Source organism: Phaseolus vulgaris, chromosome 3 (genome assembly GCF_051622355.1).
Source record: "Phaseolus vulgaris cultivar YP4 chromosome 3, ASM5162235v1, whole genome shotgun sequence".
Lineage (NCBI taxonomy): Eukaryota > Viridiplantae > Streptophyta > Magnoliopsida > Fabales > Fabaceae > Phaseolus > Phaseolus vulgaris.
The window spans coordinates 16,749,918-16,770,917 of record NC_143500.1 but is presented as its reverse complement, the minus strand read 5'-3'; the positions used below and the strand labels follow the sequence as shown (position 1 = coordinate 16,770,917).

The following is a 21,000-nucleotide window of genomic DNA, read 5'->3' as shown; positions in this document are numbered from 1 at the left end:
AATACGTTATTAAAAGTAAATAGTCACGTGTTTATGTATAATTTGTGAGATAATTGGATTGTTTTAAAAATCTAAATTTTGATGTGATTGAATGGTGTATTGATATTGTTAGAAATCTCGCATCGACTAGTAATAAAGACATCTCATAATATATAAGTGTATACAAACCTCACCTTATAAGTCAATTTTATAAGGTTGAACTAGAGTTAAAGTTCACTTATTGATATGATATCATAACCATTTAAAGTTTATCCTAACGAGAGTTCATTGGATTTATCAGGTTACCCATATTAGACTACCCATAAACATATAAACACACATGATGTGAAAAATGAAATAATTGTAAACATTTGTGATTGAATTATTTTAAATTTTAAAGTTTTATTAAAAGTTTTAAAATATATTAATTTATCCTGCTATTTTTGTTTTGGGATTATTTTTAATATATGTTATGATTGGGTATTACATGTGAGTGTTTTTTTTAAAATTTTTTTTATTGTATATATATATTTTTTAAATTTCTATAAAGAATAATATATTTTTGAAGTACTTTTATAATTGATATATATATATATATATATAAATATTGATATATATATATATATAAATATTTATTTAGATATTTTATTCATAATAAGTAAATATGATAAATCGGGATATTAAATAGACTCTTTACAAATGAAATTTAGTCTCTAAATTTAAAGCTTGTTTAAGATGATGCGAAATATATAGGTATAACCTATTTACATATTTAGTTCTAGTTAGATATAACATATTTTTTGTTTTTGTCATTAATTTAACTTTGATATTATTACAAAATGAAAAATACTACTTAATACATTAAAATATTCTTATGAAAGCATATTAAATTGTTAAATTATTTTTTGGCAATAATTCGATTAAGTATTGTATTTATTATTTTATTTAAATTATTTAATTACGTATAACTAATTTATAATTATTAATATATTTTGAATAAATATTTTTATTTATTTTAATATCACTGATATTTATATAACTCTAATTAAGAAAAATAGTAGTCATAATATTATAAAAGAACTAAAAATTCCCTCTCAGACCTGTACTATCTCGTACCACAGCCCCTGCGTACGAAACCTTCTCAAAGAGTAAAACTTGTACTATCCAAACCTGCCAAGTACTAAGTTTATAAAACTTAATATTTACAATTTTTTGGTTTGTTTGACTTATTTATTTATTATAAATGTTAACAGCACCTTCACTGCTTTCTTAAAAAAACAACTCCAAAAAAATCAAATTGTAATTATATGCATTAAATTATTTTTATTGATATAAGCAAATAACTCATCCTTAAAAAGAAATTAATCTTCAAGAGTCCTATTAAGGATATTTTAAATGTATAAAATAAAACACTGTAAAGTATATATTCAACACATATGATCAAAGATTTATAGCCATATTAACTCTATTTTTTTTATCAGTATAGATTTATATTTTTCTCTTAAAAACACCAAAATGTTATATGGTGATCATTAGAAAAATCACACCATTTAATCTAAATTTGGTCTAAAGGAAAATAAGAAAAAGAGGAGGAAGAAAAAAGAAAAAAGAAAAAAGTGGAAATTTGAATTGTTTTTTTGAAAAATAGAAAAAAAGAATTTAAGTACTATTAATAGTTTTATTTATTTATATCTAGTTTTAATTTTAACTATGTGTTATTAAAATAAAAATAGCAAAAATAATAATAATCATCATAATCTATTATAATCTTCGATAATGGATTGGGTATTAAAAAAACACCTTTTATTGATTAGGTTGTATTTCTCCACCCACTATCACCGAAAGTCTCATTGTCACATCTCATTTTTCTCTTTCTCTTTTGTTTACATATTCAATCATTTAAATCATCACTCTATACTATAAAGTGAGTGTTAAAGACATTTAACAACATTTGCTCATCTTTTTCTAGTTTGAAAATCATAGTTCATATTCACAAATGTGATTTGATGTATTTGGTTAGTCATCAATATTTTACAAATATTTATATATTTTGAATTAAAAGTAATATCATATTTTAATAAAGAGTTTTAGTTACTTACCACATAAAATAATAAAAAGTACTCAATTAAGAAAAACCTTTTCTTATATTTTGAGAAAAAAATAGGTTAATACCTATTTCATGATAAATATGAAAATTATAACTAAATATATATTATTAGGAAATATTTTTTTTTTGGGAATTTATATTTTAAAAATAAATTAAACATTAGCAAATTTTGGAAATTTTAAATTTTCAAAAAAATAAAAATCTATCCATGTAATAAATAAAAAAATGAATTTTTAATATTGTATTCTATACATAAATTTAATGTGTTGAAATTTTAATTTTGGAAAGTTAAATTAAAAATATATTATTAATACACAAACTTTAATTATTTTAAATTTATTTCATTAAAAAAATATTTGAACCAGATTAAGTTTAAAAAATATTTCTTAAGAGGAATAAAAAATATAAAAAAAAATTGTTCCTTTGGATTCAGAAGTTTCACATCATCATTTATAAGTCAAAGTTGGTTTATATATACATCATATTTTAAAAACAAAATTGTGATAAAAATATAAAATTTAAAAAATACAATATATTAAATACGGTCATCATCCTAATAATAATAGGGTGTCTTAATCAGGGTTAGAATATTTAATGAAAATGATTTCTAAAAACACATTTTTGTTAGTAAATAAATGAATTCCTCATTTTTAATAAATCATCAATTTATTATATGGTATAATTTGTTTCTTATTTCAAAAATATAAATATATATTTTTCTATTATTTTGTATTGTTTAGGAGTATTTTTATATTGAGTTGAGTAAGATATGGACAAACTCATTATCCAATCTATCCAACCAGTAACAAAATATTAGATTGGATTGAATTTATGCAATTTTGATATTAAAATGAATCCAACTCTACCTATTATTGAGCATATTTAATTTGGTTAGGGAAGATTTTGAAAAGAAAAATTCAAAAGATGAAATTTTCAAATATCAACAAATTTAATAAATAAAACAATGTTTAAAAAAAATAATTACGGTTCATATATTTATTTCTCAATCAATATCTTTATTAGGTTCATATAACAACCATTCAAATTGTTTAATCAATGGTCTCATACTTTTTACCATTACTACAATAAAATTATTAAATATCAATTAATTTAAAAACAAAAAAATAATTAGTCATTATATTAACTAAGTTAGATATTATTTTAGAAACTAAAAAATTATTTGTATCTAAAGTAGTTTTTATTATTAATAAATTTTTTATTAATAATAGAAACTACTTTATATACTAATAATTTTTTAATTTATAAACAATATTTACCTTAGACAATATAGTGACTAATTATTTTTTTCTCTAATTAGTTGTTATTTAATGATTTTCTTATAGTGTATTAGTCTTATATGACTTGTCACTGTAGTTGAATTTGCAGGTATTGTCTTGGGTCCTTAACATGGTTTATATGACTTTGGTTGTGTACGAATATTTAACATTGATGGTGATTAAATTTCAAACGGTGCAAATAGAGTAGGATTTTCAAAGGAACTAGTGAAATAAGACTTTAGACATTAATATTTTTCTTCCTAGTAGTAGATCAAGTGCAAGTAATCTTTTTCGTTTGTGTGGATACTGGAACAATTACAAATTACCAAAAAAATTCAATAATAATCAACACTCTATTTCATATAAGAATAAATAAAAATAATCAGTAAAAATAACAATTAAAAATTAACACTCTCACCACCACCAACCATATTCACCAAATCAAGTGTGCAAAAAATATAGTAGAACACAACAGATGTCGGTGTGCTTTCTGCCCCACAATGAAGAGCTTGTGTTCCTATAAATTATAAGCAAGGCAGTGACATGAAAAGAAAAATAGTGTCTTCATTTAAAAGAGTGAAATATTAAAATGCAAATTATTTCACCTAAACTAAAGGTCGAAGACGCAATTGTGTTGGAAAAGAGATAACGCATGTGAACGACATAAACAAATGGTAGAGGCAATTGATGCAGAAGCAAACAACGAAGATAAAAGGCAGAGACAAATAATGGAGGAGAATGATAAAGTTGTAACAATGTTTAGGCTTGTTTGTCAAATGTTAGGTTTGAGACGTGACGGAGACAAACATTGAAGATGAATGACGAACGAAAAAAATGTTAATGTTTAGGTTGATACAAAGAAGAATAAGATGTATAGTCACAAGAGTATTTAGTTTTTCTTCTTCTAATATTAGGGTTGAGATACTACATAGCTGAACACCAAATGTGAACAATGAAGATTAAACGAAGGAAGACACATCGTCATTATAGAAGTTTTATCGATTTTTCTAAGATTATATCAACTGCAAATAGATGTGAGCAAGTACAAGAATAAGTATAAGATTAGATATTGCATTCTTCATACTAATCCCATCATCCAATCATAAAAATGAGTTGATTTTGATTGGATTGAATTTAACATAATCATAAATAAGATTCAACTTAATTTAATTAGAATGGATTAGATAGAAGTGAACTGATAGAACTAAGTAATATCCTTATATTTTTATTACTTCACCTTTCCCGATGAGGACTCTGTTCTTTTTATCACACCATATTTACACTTCAAATAATATTTTTTAAATTAAATTACGATAAACTTTTACCATTAACTTGTTTGAAATAATCCTCATAATAATTATATTTAAAAACAATAATGAAGAGTGATTTTCAGTTATATGAAGATAAATTGACCGATTGTTGCATATTTGGTGTCATTTTATTTTCTTCAGCAGCATAGGTTGTATAAAAATAAATATAGTTTGTGTGGTTGGGATAGAAATGAGAAAAATATATATTTATGATTAATGTATAATTTATTTTATACAGTTGTTGATCAAATTTGTTAAAATATATTTAAAATGTGTGAAAACCGTACACCTCAAATGATGAGTTCGTTATTTAATTTCACGTGTGAAATATTCATACATATAAAATATAATATATGTACAGTGGGGAATATAGAAGAACGACAGCGTAATAGCAAGTAGCAAAACGTGCCAGAACGAAAAGGTGAACAATTTTGACTTAGAAGATGATTGGAGTTATGGAACCAATTTTAATTGCATAATTATTAAGAATTAGATAATCTAACTCCATTTTATAAAATAAAGATTTTATTTATTTACATATTATATAATATTTTACTTTTAAGATATGTAAAATTTTTAATACACTTTTTTTTACCTGTCAATTTATAATATTATATATTTATGGATAATCTCCATAAAATTTAATAAATCTAATAAATTTTTATTTATAATAGATTATAAATACCATATTAAATTGTAAATTTTAAATTTAATTTAATTTTACAAAATTAACTTATGAAATAAAATTTATATTTAATCATATACTACAAAATATACTTATTTATCAAAAAAGGTACGAGATCTCCAACACAACAATCAATAAAGATCTTCAACACAATAGTGCTACCAACATACCAAATTGGATTCCAATTCTTAAACCATGTAATCATAATTCTTCAATTTTAATTGCTTCGTAGACTCATTCTTAAGAATTTTCTATTGCTAATGACCACTTCACTTTTAGTGTGCCTGTTTCTTCAGCAGATTCCCAAATTCTGCACGTAATAATACATCACTTAAAAAAACATTAAATTTATATTTCAAAACTCAAAATAATGATGAAGATATTTACCTAACTAGTATTTTATTTTATGTATAAGATAAATGCCTATTTTTATACAATTAGGTTTTATGATAGAAAGAAGTATTTTTTAAATACGTAAATTATATTATAAATATACATTTTTTAATATATATTATTTTTAATTATTTCAATTCATTTTAAGGATATAAATGAAATATAATTTTGAAATATGTAAGAAATTATGAAAATCAAAGTGTGTGAAAAATAAAATAAAAAGAAAGTGGTTTAAGATTCTGGTATACCAATATAATTTTAGGAGTTGATGTGAAAGACATTTTATATAAATCTTCTTCCTTAAGACACATTTTCTTTAATTCTTCAATACACTTGTGCCGGACGATCCTCGGACCTCGGCGTTGACCGCAGTTATGGTGGGGCCCCAAAGGCTGGGTCCACTGGGAGGCTGGGAGGACAGGCTAGTGTCTCGCGAAACACACGAGTGAGGGTAGCCGAGGAGGGGGCAGCATCAAGGTGTAGGGCGTGGAGGCCTCGGACCTTGGTAACCCTAAACAGTAAAGATGGGTCGAAAAAGGTGGTTTCCAAGCCACACTCAGTAAGGGAGAGGCCTAGATCACCGAGCCCCCATGCATGGGGTGTGGACGACGCGGTAGGGTGTGCCACAATCAAAGAGCCACTGGGAAAGAGACGACTCGTAAGGGTCACGTTCCAGGGGTGATCTGCATGCATGGCATGTGAGTAGCTAAAGGCACTCCCAGGGCGGATGGCCCAGAGATTGGGTGCATGAGTTGGCACCCAAGTGGTCATCCCGTGAAGGTTGCACTCCGGGAAGGGAGTCTTACGCACTAGATGGCCCTCAGAGTGGGTGATAGTGACGCTAAGACGCACCTACAGTAAGCCTAAGTTACAGTTAGCGAAAGGGGCAGAAACACTAGAGTATATAAAGGGTAACAACCAACACAACAAGGTACACAATTCTAATGCAAGTAACACACAGAGAGAATACACACACACAAAAGCTCTCAGAGTTAGAGTTTTTTGGTGTTTCTTTGCCCTAGAGTTTGACTTGAGTGTCAGAGTGCAAACGACCGCAAGGGCGCCCTTTGTCTCTTTGTTTTCAGGTGATTCCATAGGAGGAAAGGCACGTAGGGACGGAGGGATTCTTGGACGCGAGATCTTCGTGGACGCACGAAGACGTTTTAGGTCAACCGACGGGAACAACACTTTTCAAGCATAAAAGAACTCTAAACTTCAAAACAAATAATAACTAAAACAAATTTTCCCTTAATAATAATACCTAAAAGAGTTATAATAAAGAAAAAAATGTTTAGTTTATAATAGAACTATATTTTTTTTAAATCGACAAATTTCTCCAGAAAATTTTAATCTATTTTTGTATTTAAATTTATAGTTTATTATGAATGGAAAGTATTATTTAGAAATTATTAATCTATATATTAGGAGTTGTTTTCGCTCGTGTTAAGCTACAAATATTGTCTTAATCTTGTCTAGTGAGAGTTTTTTTTTTTAAATAAAAACTTTTATGTTAGGTATCATTATGCAACTTGAGATTTCAGCTAGACTGATACTCAAGTAACAACAATCATTTGCCATCACATGAAAAAATTATTATTAAAAAAAATACAAAAATATAGGGGACTAGACAAAAACCTATATGTTAAACGATACATAGGTAGACTATATCTATTCATAAATAATTATAAGAATAAACTAGATGAACGCCTATTATACCAATAAAAAGATTCTTTATGAATAAACCATAAATTAGCTAATTTATCGGCAGACACATTCTCTCCACGAAAAATATGAGTAACCGTAAACCTAATTTCTCCATAGTAATGAAATACTTATCTAGTGGGAGTTCAACTTCTTGATTTTTTTTCTTAAATTTAATATCAAAATTAATTTAATTTAACTGGTAAAAAATTCTTTTTCAACCATCATATGAAAAAACTACTACTTAACTAATTGAGCGTAAGTTCTTATAAACTCTTTCGAGTTTGATCTCTCCCAAACTACTCCAAATTTTCATTTCCATCCATATAGTTTTCTCAACTGTGATGTATTTATTGAACAGTAGTAGCAATATCTACTTATATATATGTACTATTCATTTTTTTTCTTCTTTTTCTGTATGTGACGTACGAACTTGTAGGGTGCTTCGACAATCATATGCGAGACTTTATTTTCATTCAACAAATCCTTAAAAGAAAATCGGGCCTTAGTATTTTGGTGTAGTGTTTCGTATAAAAACGACAAAATCCTTAAATGTTTTCCAAAGTTTAATGAAGAGTTGACTATAAGAATTAAATTTGAAAAGTTTAATTAAGAATCCAGTATAAAAAAAATAATATTTGGAAACAATTATTTAAACTAAATGCAACAAAAGAAAAAGGTATCTATGGAGTCACGTCGTGCAACTACTCTGGCACGTTGGGGTGGAAAGAGTGGTCCTCTTCTACATGCAGGCTCCACTCATGATGGAGCTTGTTAAATTGATGTATAAGCTTAGTGATCAGAAAACGATAGATGCAGAGCTAAACTTGGGAAGCATTCTTGGTGGAAAAAATCAAACCACCTTAACCTTAACACGGAAAGGAAGCTTCCCAAAAGGGATAGTTAATTCTTATGATTGCTTTGGAAGGAAGATTTCCTGATTAATTTATCTACTGTTTAATTTGTCAATAACTTCAACATTATAAAAACCTATTCAAACTCTTTTTTAATTTCTACCTTCCGTCCTTCCACATTGTAATTCTTGCACATTAAACAACTCAACTGCCAAAACCCACCAACTCTTATCTTATAAATAAACTCACCCCTCCTTTTCCATCTCCCTCAACCCATCATCTCCACTACCTGCTCCACCTCAAAGCTGTTGTTTGCATCACAAGAAACAAATTTTCTTTTCAATTCTCAAAACCCATTTGGTACCAAATTCGTTGATACACTTTCTCAACTTGTCAAGTCATTCACAGATTGGCAGCAATTAAGATAGATTACACGACCAGACATGTTGATGGGCAGCATGTTGAGGCTGGTGTTGGCCTTGTGTGTTTTGAGTAGCGTGGTTGTGACATCCTCGGCCCAGACGTGTGGAAGCCAAACATTCTCTAACAGGTTGTTTGCCACATGTCGTGATCTTCCACAGTTGACAGCGTACCTGCACTGGACATACGACCAGGCGAGTGGGAAGTTGGAGATAGCATTCGTACACGCAGGAATCACCACAACAAACAGGTGGGTGGCATGGGCCATCAATCCCACCAACACTCTGGAACCAGCCATGATTGGAGCCCAGGCCCTGGTGGCCATTCCTCAGTCAAATGGAAGCCCAAGGGTCTATACCTCCAACATAGTGAGCACCAGGACGCAGTTGGAAGAGGGGGCAATCAGTTATCCCGTGTCGGGGTTGAGTGCCACCTTTGTGAACAACGAGGTCACCATTTTCGCCACTCTCACACTTCCCAACGACACCACCTCCTTCGTCCACGTCTGGCAGGATGGACCTCTCTCTGGCACTACCCCTCAAGAGCATAGCCACGAGACTTCCCACCAAAACTCCAAGGAAACGTTGAATCTTCTTTCCGGTTCCTCCACTCAGACAAATGGGAATTCACGCCAAAAAAGAAGAAACGTAATCACCAGTCTTTGCTTAATGTTTTCGATCATATCATGCATCACAATGACATGACTCCTTTAGTGTCCATCTATTAAAAAATACATGCTTTCAAGCGCAATTATCTGTTTCTTAAGTTTATTTCAATAGAGGGTATATTTGAAAGTGTTTGTCAGGTGAATATGTCAATTCTGTTTTCTTAAATTTTGTTTTTGAGCATTTGAACACAAAACTTGAAGAAAACAGGAGAGGATGTAACAACATCTCTCAATTGTTTTTGTTTTCTTAACAATTTTCAAATCATAGTAGATCTTGGATAAGAAATTAATTGTATAGAATTGTTTTAGAAAACAGTTTTTCAAAACAAGAGAGCGAGAGGGAATCAAATAGGCTCAGAAGTTTACTTTGGTGTTTGAGTAGAGATGTATTGAGTGTGGAGATTATTAATTTCAGACCCATGGAGTGCTGAATGCGGTGAGCTGGGGCATATTGATGCCAACGGGTGCCATAATCGCGAGGTACTTGAAGGTGTTCAAATCTGCAGACCCTGCTTGGTTTTATCTTCACATCACTTGCCAAGCCTCTGCATACATAGTAGGTATTTCCGGATTCGGAACCGGTCTCAAACTCGGCAGTGACTCCGAGGGTGTTGAATACGACACTCACAGAACGATTGCTATTGTCCTCGTCTGCCTTGGAACTCTTCAGGTACGAGGTTTTCATGTTATGACACCCTTAAGCAATATATGCTTAAGTCGTGTCCTTTCTGTGATGCTATACTAGTGTGTGATGGTACTGATAGAAAGCTACATGTGGTATAATTGGATGCAGGTGTTTGCGCTGTTCTTGAGGCCCAACAAGGACCATAAATTCAGAGTGTACTGGAATGCCTACCACTACTTGGTCGGATACGCCACCATATCCCTCAGTATCGCCAACGTTTTCGAAGGGTTCGACACCTTGGAAAATTACGTAGGGAATCGCTACAATAACTGGAAGCATGCGTACATTGGTATTATTGGAGCATTGGGTGGCATTGCTGTGTTTTTGGAAGCTTTCACATGGATCATAGTGTTGAAGAGGAGAAGGTCAGAGAACAAGTTGCCACACGGAGAAAATGGTGTTAATGGGTTTGGTTCTAGGCCACAGCAGGCGTAGGATATGTAGCCAGATAGATATTGGTTTGTTTTGTGATTTTATGCCTCTTACTACTTCTACCGGTGTGTGTTTTGTCGTTGGACTCCTTTGTATAATGTTGAGGGTATTTGGGAGTACTCCAGCTGCTTAGACTCTCAGTTTTGAGGTTATTCTTTCATAGGAAAGTGACTTTCAGGTTCTTGTTTTATTTATACTGTTACTGCACTTAGGTTGTATCGGTTTCTGTTACTTCATATTTGTATTTATGATTAATTACTTCTTACCTGTGTCTTACTCCTTCTACATATCTTGAGTTTCAAATATCTTTTGCGTTCCACGGGAGCAACCTCTTTCTTTCTTTCTTCGGCTTCTGGCGACGCCAAAGAAGGATATTTAACAGTATCATTGGTTACATTCTGATATTCTTTAAAACAGTTTTTAAAATTTAAAATAATTTAAATAAAATATAAGTAAAAATGGAAGTTACACGTGTTCGACATAATAATACGAACATCCCACTTTTCATATTTGTGTGAGAATAGCACTTTCACAACCCTCTTTTGGGAATGGAAATGTAGAAAAAATATGCTAAAATTGAGAGTTATATGAATCAATAATAATTAAGAATAGTTTTTCGAAGCATGAAAGAACATTTCCATGTTTACATTCTTGAAAATAAACTATTAATATGTAAAACACACTTTAAGTCCCAGATTATACCATAGGAACTCAGTCTATAATTGGATTGCTATTCAATAAATTCATAAAGATTCAGAAATGCAACTGAACAAAATAATAAAATAATAAGAAATGACCGAAGCGAAAAATATAAAGCTCTTTCTTTCTGATTGAAACAACTCATCTGATTCAATTTTATTAAAAATTGGCTAAGATTCAATTATAGTAATAAGTAGCAGTTCAACGTTAAAGCACACAGCTCAGATTCCTTGAATACATTACATTTAGGGGCACAATCATTGACTCGTCCTGAATTTGAATAGACTTGGTCAGACTAAAAGCAAAGCATTGGGTTCTCCAATTTCCCTCAACATCCACCAAGAATAATGGATTTTTATAATTCTCTGTTCTTCTCTCGACACAAGACTAGACCAATCATTTTATATTTTATATAATCACAGTTGTTCATATGTTATGAAAATGTAAACCAAACACGGTCCAGCCGGATGTAGATACGCACGCCAACTTACTTTATAATAGTAGATAACTTACCACTTGCAATTTTCTCAAATTTCTGTCAATTTTTATTATTTTTATGACTATACAACTACCTAAAATATACCAACTACCAAAAGACTCAGCCGTCTAATAATTAAAAAAAATGAAATCCAAAAGGAGTTAAGATGAGAACAAACAGAATATAATCAAGTTGAAAGTTTCTTAGGATCGGCATAGGCAATGAGATGGCATTATTCTAAATTAAGTTGCACGGTTAAACTATCTGACATTTTTGAATTAGAGAATAGAATACTAAAATTTTGGTAAGGTTATACAAGAATTAGAAAAATGATTGAAGTCACGCATCCACACTACAAAGCATTTTAACAAAAGGGAAACGAACTAAGATAAGGCTGACTAAATTTCTCCGGTCTCATTTATTAATTGCAGGTTTCTCACAGGTTTTGGCGCACAACATCAACAAGGGCATCCTTCAAGAAAGGGTTGGAAGCAGCTACTCTCTGAGATGTGATGTCAAAATCAGCCCCAGACCTGAAGCAAATGAACCATCAGATCTTGACACAATCTTTCAAGCATATGCATCCAAGTTTGTTTTTATACTTCCGAATGAATAGAAAGGACTTCCCATATTGTATGTACATCCAACCATAACAACATAAATGCCCACAAGATGAAGATTAATGCAAGTAATAAAATAGCTTACCCATCTAACAGTGCAAACAGTCTAGAACAGAGAACAAGAGAATCAAATTACAGAACTTACGGATCAAATATAACACCTCCAGCTTCTCTAACAATGACCGCACCGCCTGCCACATCCCTAATAAGAAGGAAGAGACTGTTAATCTAGGAACAGATCATATTATCATAATACCCACCATTTGTGAGGGATGTTAAAATTCCTACCAAGGACCTCCAAAGCCAAGTTCAAAGAATACATCCAGCCTTCCACATGCAATACCGCAAAGGTTTAAGGCACAGGAACCAGTCATCCTGAGTGATCTCACCTAATCAGATTAAAGGCATGGTTATAATGATGTAACAATATCAAGCTTTAGTCCGATTGATTTGAATAAGAAGAACACCTCATTTTACCTTGAAAAGCAAGCTATTAATCCTATTTGTACAGACATCTACTGTTAAATTGTCACGTTTTGTTCCAATCTGCACTTTCAGAAATAAAACTTAATGAATTTCAAATCTGTCTTGATTTAAAACATTACAGGGAACTGACACATGTTTGAGTCATCCCTTTCACGTTAGTATCCCAAAAATATGATAACTTTTATACTCGAGGACTGGAATTGCATGCAATTAAATAAAAATGTGCAGGGACAAAAGGTGAAAGTCGCTGGGGAGGATACAACTCTTTTTGCACAATAGATGGCAATAATATATGAGATCATGAATGGGTTACCTGGAATACAATTTAAAGCAAACTTAGCAATGACATTGACATCAAAATCTGCTAAATGATCATATTTGCAGTTTCTACAATGTAACTCCCAAAAAAGACAAATTTTAATTCCTATGTTACTTTCTTATATTTTCTTCATCGTGTCTCAGTGATTACCAAAATAGATGGAAATGTTTAGATTTTGTACCTTCTAGGTTTGCACAAGTTCACAAATAGAAAGGCTTTGAAATGTACATACGAGGCATTTGTTTATAATTTGAAGTACTTGAGAGGCAAGTAGAAAAAGAAACATAACCAGAGCAACACATAAAGACCGAGGAGCATACAGCATTTATAAATTCAAAATGGTCAGGTTACAAATCTATTTGGAAAATAAAAGGAGAGTATCATGATTTATATGGATCCTCTAACACAGCTCATGACGCAGATGCAAGGTACTGAAAAGAGAATACAAATGTGTAGATAAAGATTGACACGTAATGGCACACACACATACATACATGCATGCTCGCATAGGTGCTTAGACCAAATAACAGACAGAATGCAGTCTGCAGTTTTTTTTTATTAACCAAAAGAACTGCAGGGCTATTGGACATTGATATGCAGGAGCAAATAATTATCCCAACTGAATGTTTCTCATTAAGGATAGCGAGTGGAACAGAACACATACCATTGATCCTTAGAAAAAGGATAAATGCAAAACTTTCACAAAATCAACTCTAACAAACTTGAAATACCTCTGTGGCGAGAAGAGCGCTCATTAGTTCAGTTTGTGATGATACTGAAAAATTCAAGGCAATATCCATGAGGTAACTATACTCCATTAACGATAACAATCAAAAGACAGAGATCAGAAGATCCACCTTTTATAGGCTTTCCGTTCAGAAAAGCACCTTTTCCACGGATTCCAGTGAAAAGCTACATGTGCCATTCTAAAACTTCAGTTTTCATAGCAAGGAAGGGGGGAAAACAAATAAAAACTCTTAAAATCAATTTGTAACTAAGATTTGCTTCCATTTATATATTATAATTTAGTCATATATATAGTTGGTGTGTATCTTTAACAAAAACAATTAACCTCTCCATACCAATACCAATATTAGTAATAGAAAGTAAGTTATAGATTTTGGTTCCTAAATCAATTACTTCAATGTCACTAGTCCTCAACGAACCATTACAAATACGTTAAAGTCATTGAAATACTATTTATAACAGAAGAGAACATATTGATTGAAAGCTTTGTCCAACAATCTGAATTTTCATGGTAACCAAAAATAAAAACAATAACTATTCCCTCATGTTGAACCTTCACATGATCATATTATTTGAAAATTTTGGGTCTATCTTTTTTAATATGATTCTACCTGTTTAATCTCAAAGAAGAGAAAGATACCAAAATCTACACGATATATGAAAAATCCAATAGAAGATAGGATTCGTTTAATTATAATAACGTTTACCATTGAATAATACATATGCTTCAAACGTCAGGAAATTTGGAATGGCGGTGTGGTCAGACAGTGGTTCCAAAGAAAGGTTCTCACCTCATTAATGATAGGATTGTAAACAACACCAACTGTAGGAATTTTTCCAATTGTAAGACCGATGGATACACAAACAAAAGGGAACCTAAAAAGGCAGAAGTATAATCAGTCCATATGGAAAAGCCAATGTATCAGTTAAAACATCAAAGCAATATTTACCCATGAACAAAATTAGTAGTTCCATCGAGAGGGTCAACTATCCATGTGGGTTCATCAGTCAGTTCTGCATTGCCACCAGCAGCTGTGGTTTCTTCCCCAATGAACTAAAAAGGAAAAGAAATCACAATGACGTTGAGAAGATATAGAGTGCAAGGCCAACTAAAAAATGATTAGGTGTAAAGTTGAGGGAGAGGTGAATGAACCTTGTGAGAGGGGTAAAGTTGCTTGAGATGATTAAATATGAGATCTTCACATGCTTTATCAGTTTCAGTGACCAAATCAACCTAATAAAGGTAAAAAGAGTTATTATTGTACCTTTGATCGTCTACTTACAGTGGAAATTTCCAAGTTAGAAATGAAGGCAAGGCAGAAACCTGTCCTTTGTGCTGCACGTTCTTGGTCTGATAGAAACCTTTGCGAATAATCTGCAATGAAAATCGTATTTGATGTTCAAAAAGAGATGAAACTAAAGAGACAAACAAAGAGTGTGAGAGAGATTGGAGTGGGGAACGACCTCACCAGCCTTTTGAGCAGCGTCGACAGCAGATGCGAGGAATTGCGAGAGCGAATCTGTGTTTGCAATGAAAATCAAAAGAATGCAATACCATTTAACATACGCAATTATTAAAATGATTCGTTCCTAATCGTACCATTATCACCCATTTTGTTCCTTCGCAAATCAGAGTGAGAACTTCAACCCAATACTGCTCGCACTCTGAACCAGAAGCCCAGTTATATAGCATGTTCAGTTCCATTTCCTATTTTCTCCTCTTGCGGATTTTACTTCATTTACCTCTGTTTACTTTTTATGTTTCTTAATAACACTTTATGAACATTTATTGTCATTGTTTATTTGTCTCTCAATTTCTCATGTTTTATTATTTTCCTCAATGCTGAATGGAATATAAGGGTACAAAGATGTTTGAGAATTTGTGGGGTGAGATTTCTCCGTTTTCTCTTATCTATTCCGTGAATGAGAAGAAGAAAAAATGGTTTTTTCTCTCATGAAGCTTCCTCAGTGTGGCATTTCGTCTATTCGTCTCCTTGGATTCAACACTAAGCACTTATATAATCCAAATCAGAAACTGTTGTCTATAATTATCCCGTGTGATATGGATTAAGCGGGGAGGCAAAGAAAAAAAGGGAGCAAAATGTTTTTTATACACTTTTAGGGCCTACTTTTATAATGTATAATTTTAGTTTTTATAATAATTTAAGTTATATCTATTTTTTTAGTTTTTTAAAAGTAAACAATTTTAACCCACAACTAATAAATTTAATTGTAGTCCACAATTTTATATTAATATATACAAATGTAAATTTTGAAGATTAAGATTAAACTAGTCATTTTAGGAGATATGGTATGAATTCAAGGAATTACAATAAATCCATAGAAGATGTGCCAGTCACACAGTAATATTCCTATATTTTTTTCTATATCTAATAATCATAATTGAATGAAATATTAAAATAAATATATAAATATAATATAAACATGTTTATAATTTTTTATATAGTATTTTAAAATATATTTCTTTTCATATGGATTAAATATTTACATAAAATTAAAATAAATATTTAAAAGAAAATAAACATTTCATCATCCAACTTCTCATTAAGGAGTTCTATTACCTATACCATCATCTGCTCCCGTGTAAATACACAATCATCACACATTAAAGAAAACAACCACAAAACAAAGCAAGGGTAAGCTAGCTATTTTTAAAATTTATAATATAAATATAACTTTAAATATTCACGTAAAACTATCAATTCTCATGCAGTTCTACGTAATCATCAAGTGTCTATCCAAATTCACAATTCATCTTTCTGATATCAGACTTCTACTAACTCACAACACTTAGACACTTGATTCTACTTCCGAAAAACTCGTGCATTAACTTAGACTCAGATACCTGCACTTGTCATACTATCTCACTATGAAAATCACACAGTTATGCGTATAAATAATTTAAATATCATCTCTCTCTTAGTATGACAGGGTTAACTCGTATAACATATCAAGTTAGTTATCTTTCAAACAACTTACCTATTCATATGAACCTCCTTCGACTCTCACCACCTAAATAACTTCATCTATATGATTCCATTAGCTCTGAAGAGAAATAAAGTAACCTTTTAAAAGCAAAGGTAAAAATTTCAGTTTTAATTTTTTTTATACAGAGTTTAGCTTGAGCGAAAATCATCTTGCTTGAGCAAGAATGGGTCTCGCTCAAGCGAAAATTTTCTTGCTTGAGCGAGATTGAACCCAAGAGCATCCAAAATTTCAACTCAAGTTTCGCCCGAGCTAGATTTCTTCTTGCTTGGGTGAAAAGTGGACCCGAGAATACCCCATCTTTTCATTTTATTCTCGCTTAAGTGAGAACTATCTCACCTGAGCAAGATATGCAGAAAAATATGCATAAACCATTTTTTACCTGTTATATTTATGAACTAAAATTTCATTCAACTTATAGTTTTATAAATCTACACATTCAATTGACAGTTCTCACTCATATATGCTCTCTAAATCAATCATCATCTAAAACCAAACAACCAATTCTCATCAAACATCACATTTTATGTACTTCAACAAACTATTCAAATACAATTCAACTCATTTATATTACCTGTACAGGCCAAACCTCAGTCATCGGCACCAGAGAAAGACATTGGACATCGGACATCGGTGGATTGATAGCGATAGTGGGCCACGTAAGTTGGGCCCCACAGACAATATGAATTAACATGACTTAACACCCAGATACTAGAAAAGACCTAAGTCACGAGAGGATCATGCATGAGGTGTGTATGGTACATTCAGGTACGACACAAGCAAGTGTTCCTTGGAGGCGCTAAGGCCCGTTAGGGTTAGGTTTCCAGGGGAAGACTGCATGCACGACACGTGAATACTTAGGGCACCTACAGAACAAATGATGTCATAGCGCTGATACATGAGTAGGTACCTTGGCGGCTACGTTGTTAGATCTATGCACTCCATAAAATGGAAGTCCTATGCGCCAGATTACACTGAGATTGTGTAATAGCTGCGCAAGGAAATTCTCCCAGGAACCCTAAGCTCACTAAGAGACATGACATCACAGAAGTAACCTTAGATACAACCTATAAATAGGGTGGTAAGAACCCTAGCAAGGTACGTCGTTTCTAAGACTGAAACTACTTTACACACATTACTATTTTCTAGCCCTTACTGACTTGAGCATCGGAGTGTAAACGGCCGTAAGGGCGCCCTTTGTCTTTACAGGTGAAGCGTTCTTCTACCTAACGAAGTTCGATTCCAGACAGAGACAAACGGGGCGAGAGACTATTGTTTGAGTCAACCGACAACCGAGTCAACTGACGAGAGCATTTGGCACCCACTGTGGGGCCCGATAAAACTAGGTCCCACTCACAATTGTGTTGAGAGCCACCAACAATATGAGAAGCACGATGCAAGGATCTGCTGCGCCCTCAGGAGGGGACAACGTCACCATGCAACAACTCATGGAGCAAAAACTTGATGACTTTTTACGGCAAGTGCACCGCGTTTGTCAAAAGTAATAATTGTCCCTAAGGACGGATATCGATCCCACAAGGAACAGTAAATTATCAAGTACAATTATCGCTAAATATAGAACAAAACAATTAAAAGTGTATTGAAAGTGGTTGTGTTGGCGATAATCAATAAGAAAACAGACAAAGAATTAATTGTTTCAATTGGAAAAATAGGGATTAGGTTTCATCTCTCTCACTCTCAAGTATTTTGATTAGCATGTCAATATTAAGTTCTTTGATTGAAATTGATGCCCGTATAAAAATCATTTATATCGATTCCTCGCATATAAAATCCTTAAGAATGTCCCCTAACTATCGATCCCTCGCATAATTATAAGAACAACTTAGAACGAAGCTCAGACGTTTAATAGCAATTAACATTTCAAGTCTATTCCTAGCACTCAAATATGTTAAGTATTGTTGTTTAGGTCCGAACCCTAAAAATACCTCCCGGTCAGATTTAAGATTCTCAATTTGTCACGGAAAATTAAAAGTAAAATAACAATACCAATAATCAATCAAGAACTGAATATTAATATATAAGATATCACCTCAATACATAAGAGTTTGAGCAGATTACTCCCAATCCCAAAGGGTAGAATTAGCCACGCATACTTCTAGCACCTTCTATTCTCCCAATTGGTTACAATTCACTCTATGGTGTTTTCCTCTCAATCTCGCACCCTAAGGTTGAGCCTCTAGCCCTCTATTTATCCTAGTTTTCTAGGGTTAGGTTGTTTATTGTGTTGCGCTAATGGGCTAAATGATAAAACATAAAAAAAAGGCCCAATCTTCCTTTGCATCTTTTTCCATTCTGGGACCTTCTATCTTTATCTTTTTAGCTCAAATCATTCATCTTTAATCCAAATCTCCAATCTTCCTTAGAAATCTGCAATTAACACCAAATTTGGGAATAAAATACTCTTATTCAAATAAAGATCATAAAAAATGTAAAAAGGTATAAATTCATAAATTAGAGATTATTTTATATGTAAATTAGCAATAAATCCTCATAAGTGCCTATATTTTAATATGAAATATTACTGAAATTAGACACTTATCAGAGACCAAACGCGCCCTCCAGGAGGCGGTAGGGGCGTCCAGAGTCGACCAAGATCGTTTTCAGGTTGATCTGGCCGCATCGCAAGCGAACAACAAAGAGTTGCACAGAACCAATGAGGAATTGCACATGAATTTGCAGAATGTAGGAGAGCGCACCGTGGATGAGCGAGCCCCACCTCTGCCCGTGTGGGCCCGCCCCATGTTGTTCTCTCAGGTGATCATGGACACTGTGATACCATCCACGTTCATGGGCTCGAAGGTCACCTTCACAGGTGTAGAGGACCCAGAGGCTCACATCACAACGTTCCACACCCAGATGATGCTTTCAAGAGGGTCTGACGCTGTGTATTGTAAGCTATTCATGAGTACGTTGGCATGCGCAGCGTTGGACTGGTTCATCAGTCTTCCTGACGGACATATTACTTCATTCGATCAGTTCACAACGCTGTTCAGGGAACAATACATTGTTAATCGAGCTCCCCCTCCAATCTCTTACGATCTCTTTGACGTAAGGCAATACCAGGGAGAGTCCTTGAAAGAGTTTTTAAACAGGTTTGGGGTACAAGTCGTGAAACTACACACCAAGAACGAAGCCATGACGGTGCACGCCTTCACTAAAGGAGTGCTGCCAGGACCTTTCAGCGAGTCGCTGATAAGGTGTTGCCCAAAGACGTTTTGCGAGATCAGGCATCGGGCTGTGGAACACATCGTCGCGGAGGATCGGGTCACAGAGAAACGTGGTAGCATTGGCCCTGTCCGACCTCGGGAAACAGGTTGTCCTCAACCCATGAGGGTACATGAGGCAACAACAGAGAAAAGGGCCCCAGGAGCACAGTCGCCATACGAAGCTAGGAAGAGAGAACATCCCACCTAGACACAATTTTCGGGTGGAGCTGAAGGATTTGATCGCCATGACATCGTCCCACATGACAATGACCTTGTTGTAATCTCAGTGGTGACAACAGGCAGAAAGGTGCACTGCGTCCTGGTAGATCAAGGAAGCTCGATCGACGTGATGTTCTAGTCGACCTTCAACAAGTTGTAGTTGTCTCCTGCCAGTTGATGCCTTACGTGGGATGCATGTATGGTTTCGCGGGAGATCAGGTGGAAGTACGGGGGAAAATAAAGCTGAGGACGACCTTCATTGATGGTGTAGCATCCCGCACCACAAACATCAGGTATCTTGTCGTTAATGCTCCTTTAGTATATAACATTCTTTTGGGCAGACCTGCTTTGAACAGGATTAGAGCAGTGGCCTTGTCGAGGCATATGAAGATGAAGTTGTCTTCCCTTGAAGGGTCGTGATCACTATGAAGTCTGATCAGAAGAAGGCCAAGAGGTGCTATGAGAACAGCCTCAAGACAAAGGGATGAATTTGCTCAATCACCACCCAACCTCCAAGAGAAGAAGGAGTCGCCCAATCTCCAAGGGAGGAAGAGGTCACCCGACTTGAGATCGCCCGGGAGAGACGACTTGAGCCTACAGAGGAGGTGCTAAAGAGAGAGATCGGGGGTAAGAAGGTCAAGCTTGGTAGATCTTTGGGCCAAAAAGCACAGGACCAGATTGTTGAGGTC

The 21,000-nt window shown here is 33.3% G+C and overlaps 2 protein-coding genes across 2 annotated transcripts; one reads left to right on the top strand and one right to left on the bottom strand.

Annotated features, from left to right (window-relative positions):
• The first annotated feature begins 8,464 nt into the window (after positions 1 to 8,464).
• Positions 8,465 to 10,775, top strand: LOC137806763 (cytochrome b561 and DOMON domain-containing protein At5g47530). The gene is made up of 3 exons (XM_068607035.1): positions 8,465 to 9,373; positions 9,809 to 10,063; positions 10,187 to 10,775. Exons 1-3 carry the CDS (start codon positions 8,750 to 8,752, stop codon positions 10,511 to 10,513), a joined length of 1,206 nt encoding a protein of 401 aa, XP_068463136.1. The 5' UTR covers positions 8,465 to 8,749; the 3' UTR covers positions 10,514 to 10,775.
• Positions 10,776 to 11,934: 1,159 nt separating this feature from the next.
• Positions 11,935 to 15,847, bottom strand: VTC4 (Inositol monophosphatase family protein). Its single transcript, XM_068607034.1, has 12 exons — positions 15,460 to 15,847; positions 15,324 to 15,379; positions 15,184 to 15,234; positions 15,013 to 15,093; positions 14,810 to 14,913; positions 14,651 to 14,735; positions 13,970 to 14,024; positions 13,844 to 13,887; positions 12,785 to 12,853; positions 12,596 to 12,696; positions 12,453 to 12,509; positions 11,935 to 12,220 (listed from the first exon to the last, which is right to left on the bottom strand). The coding sequence occupies exons 1-12, from the start codon at positions 15,470 to 15,472 to the stop codon at positions 12,124 to 12,126; spliced, it is 813 nt and encodes a 270-aa protein (XP_068463135.1). The 5' UTR covers positions 15,473 to 15,847; the 3' UTR covers positions 11,935 to 12,123.
• Between the last annotated feature and the right edge of the window lie 5,153 nt (positions 15,848 to 21,000).

Bases quoted from the DNA above. Each gene is read 5' to 3' on its own strand.
- LOC137806763 (XM_068607035.1), top strand. From the start codon at position 8,750: ATGTTGATGGGCAGCATGTTGAGGCTGGTGTTGGCCTTGTGTGTTTTG. The intron at 9,374-9,808 runs GTAATCACCAGT...TATTAATTTCAG, and splicing joins CACGCCAAAAAAGAAGAAAC to ACCCATGGAGTGCTGAATGC. The intron at 10,064-10,186 runs GTACGAGGTTTT...AATTGGATGCAG, and splicing joins TCTGCCTTGGAACTCTTCAG to GTGTTTGCGCTGTTCTTGAG.
- VTC4 (XM_068607034.1), bottom strand. The intron at 15,235-15,323 runs GTCGTTCCCCAC...TTTTCATTGCAG, and splicing joins CTGCTCAAAAGGCTGGTGAG to ATTATTCGCAAAGGTTTCTA. The intron at 12,221-12,452 runs GTAAGTTCTGTA...CATTTGCTTCAG, and splicing joins GGAGGTGTTATATTTGATCC to GTCTGGGGCTGATTTTGACA.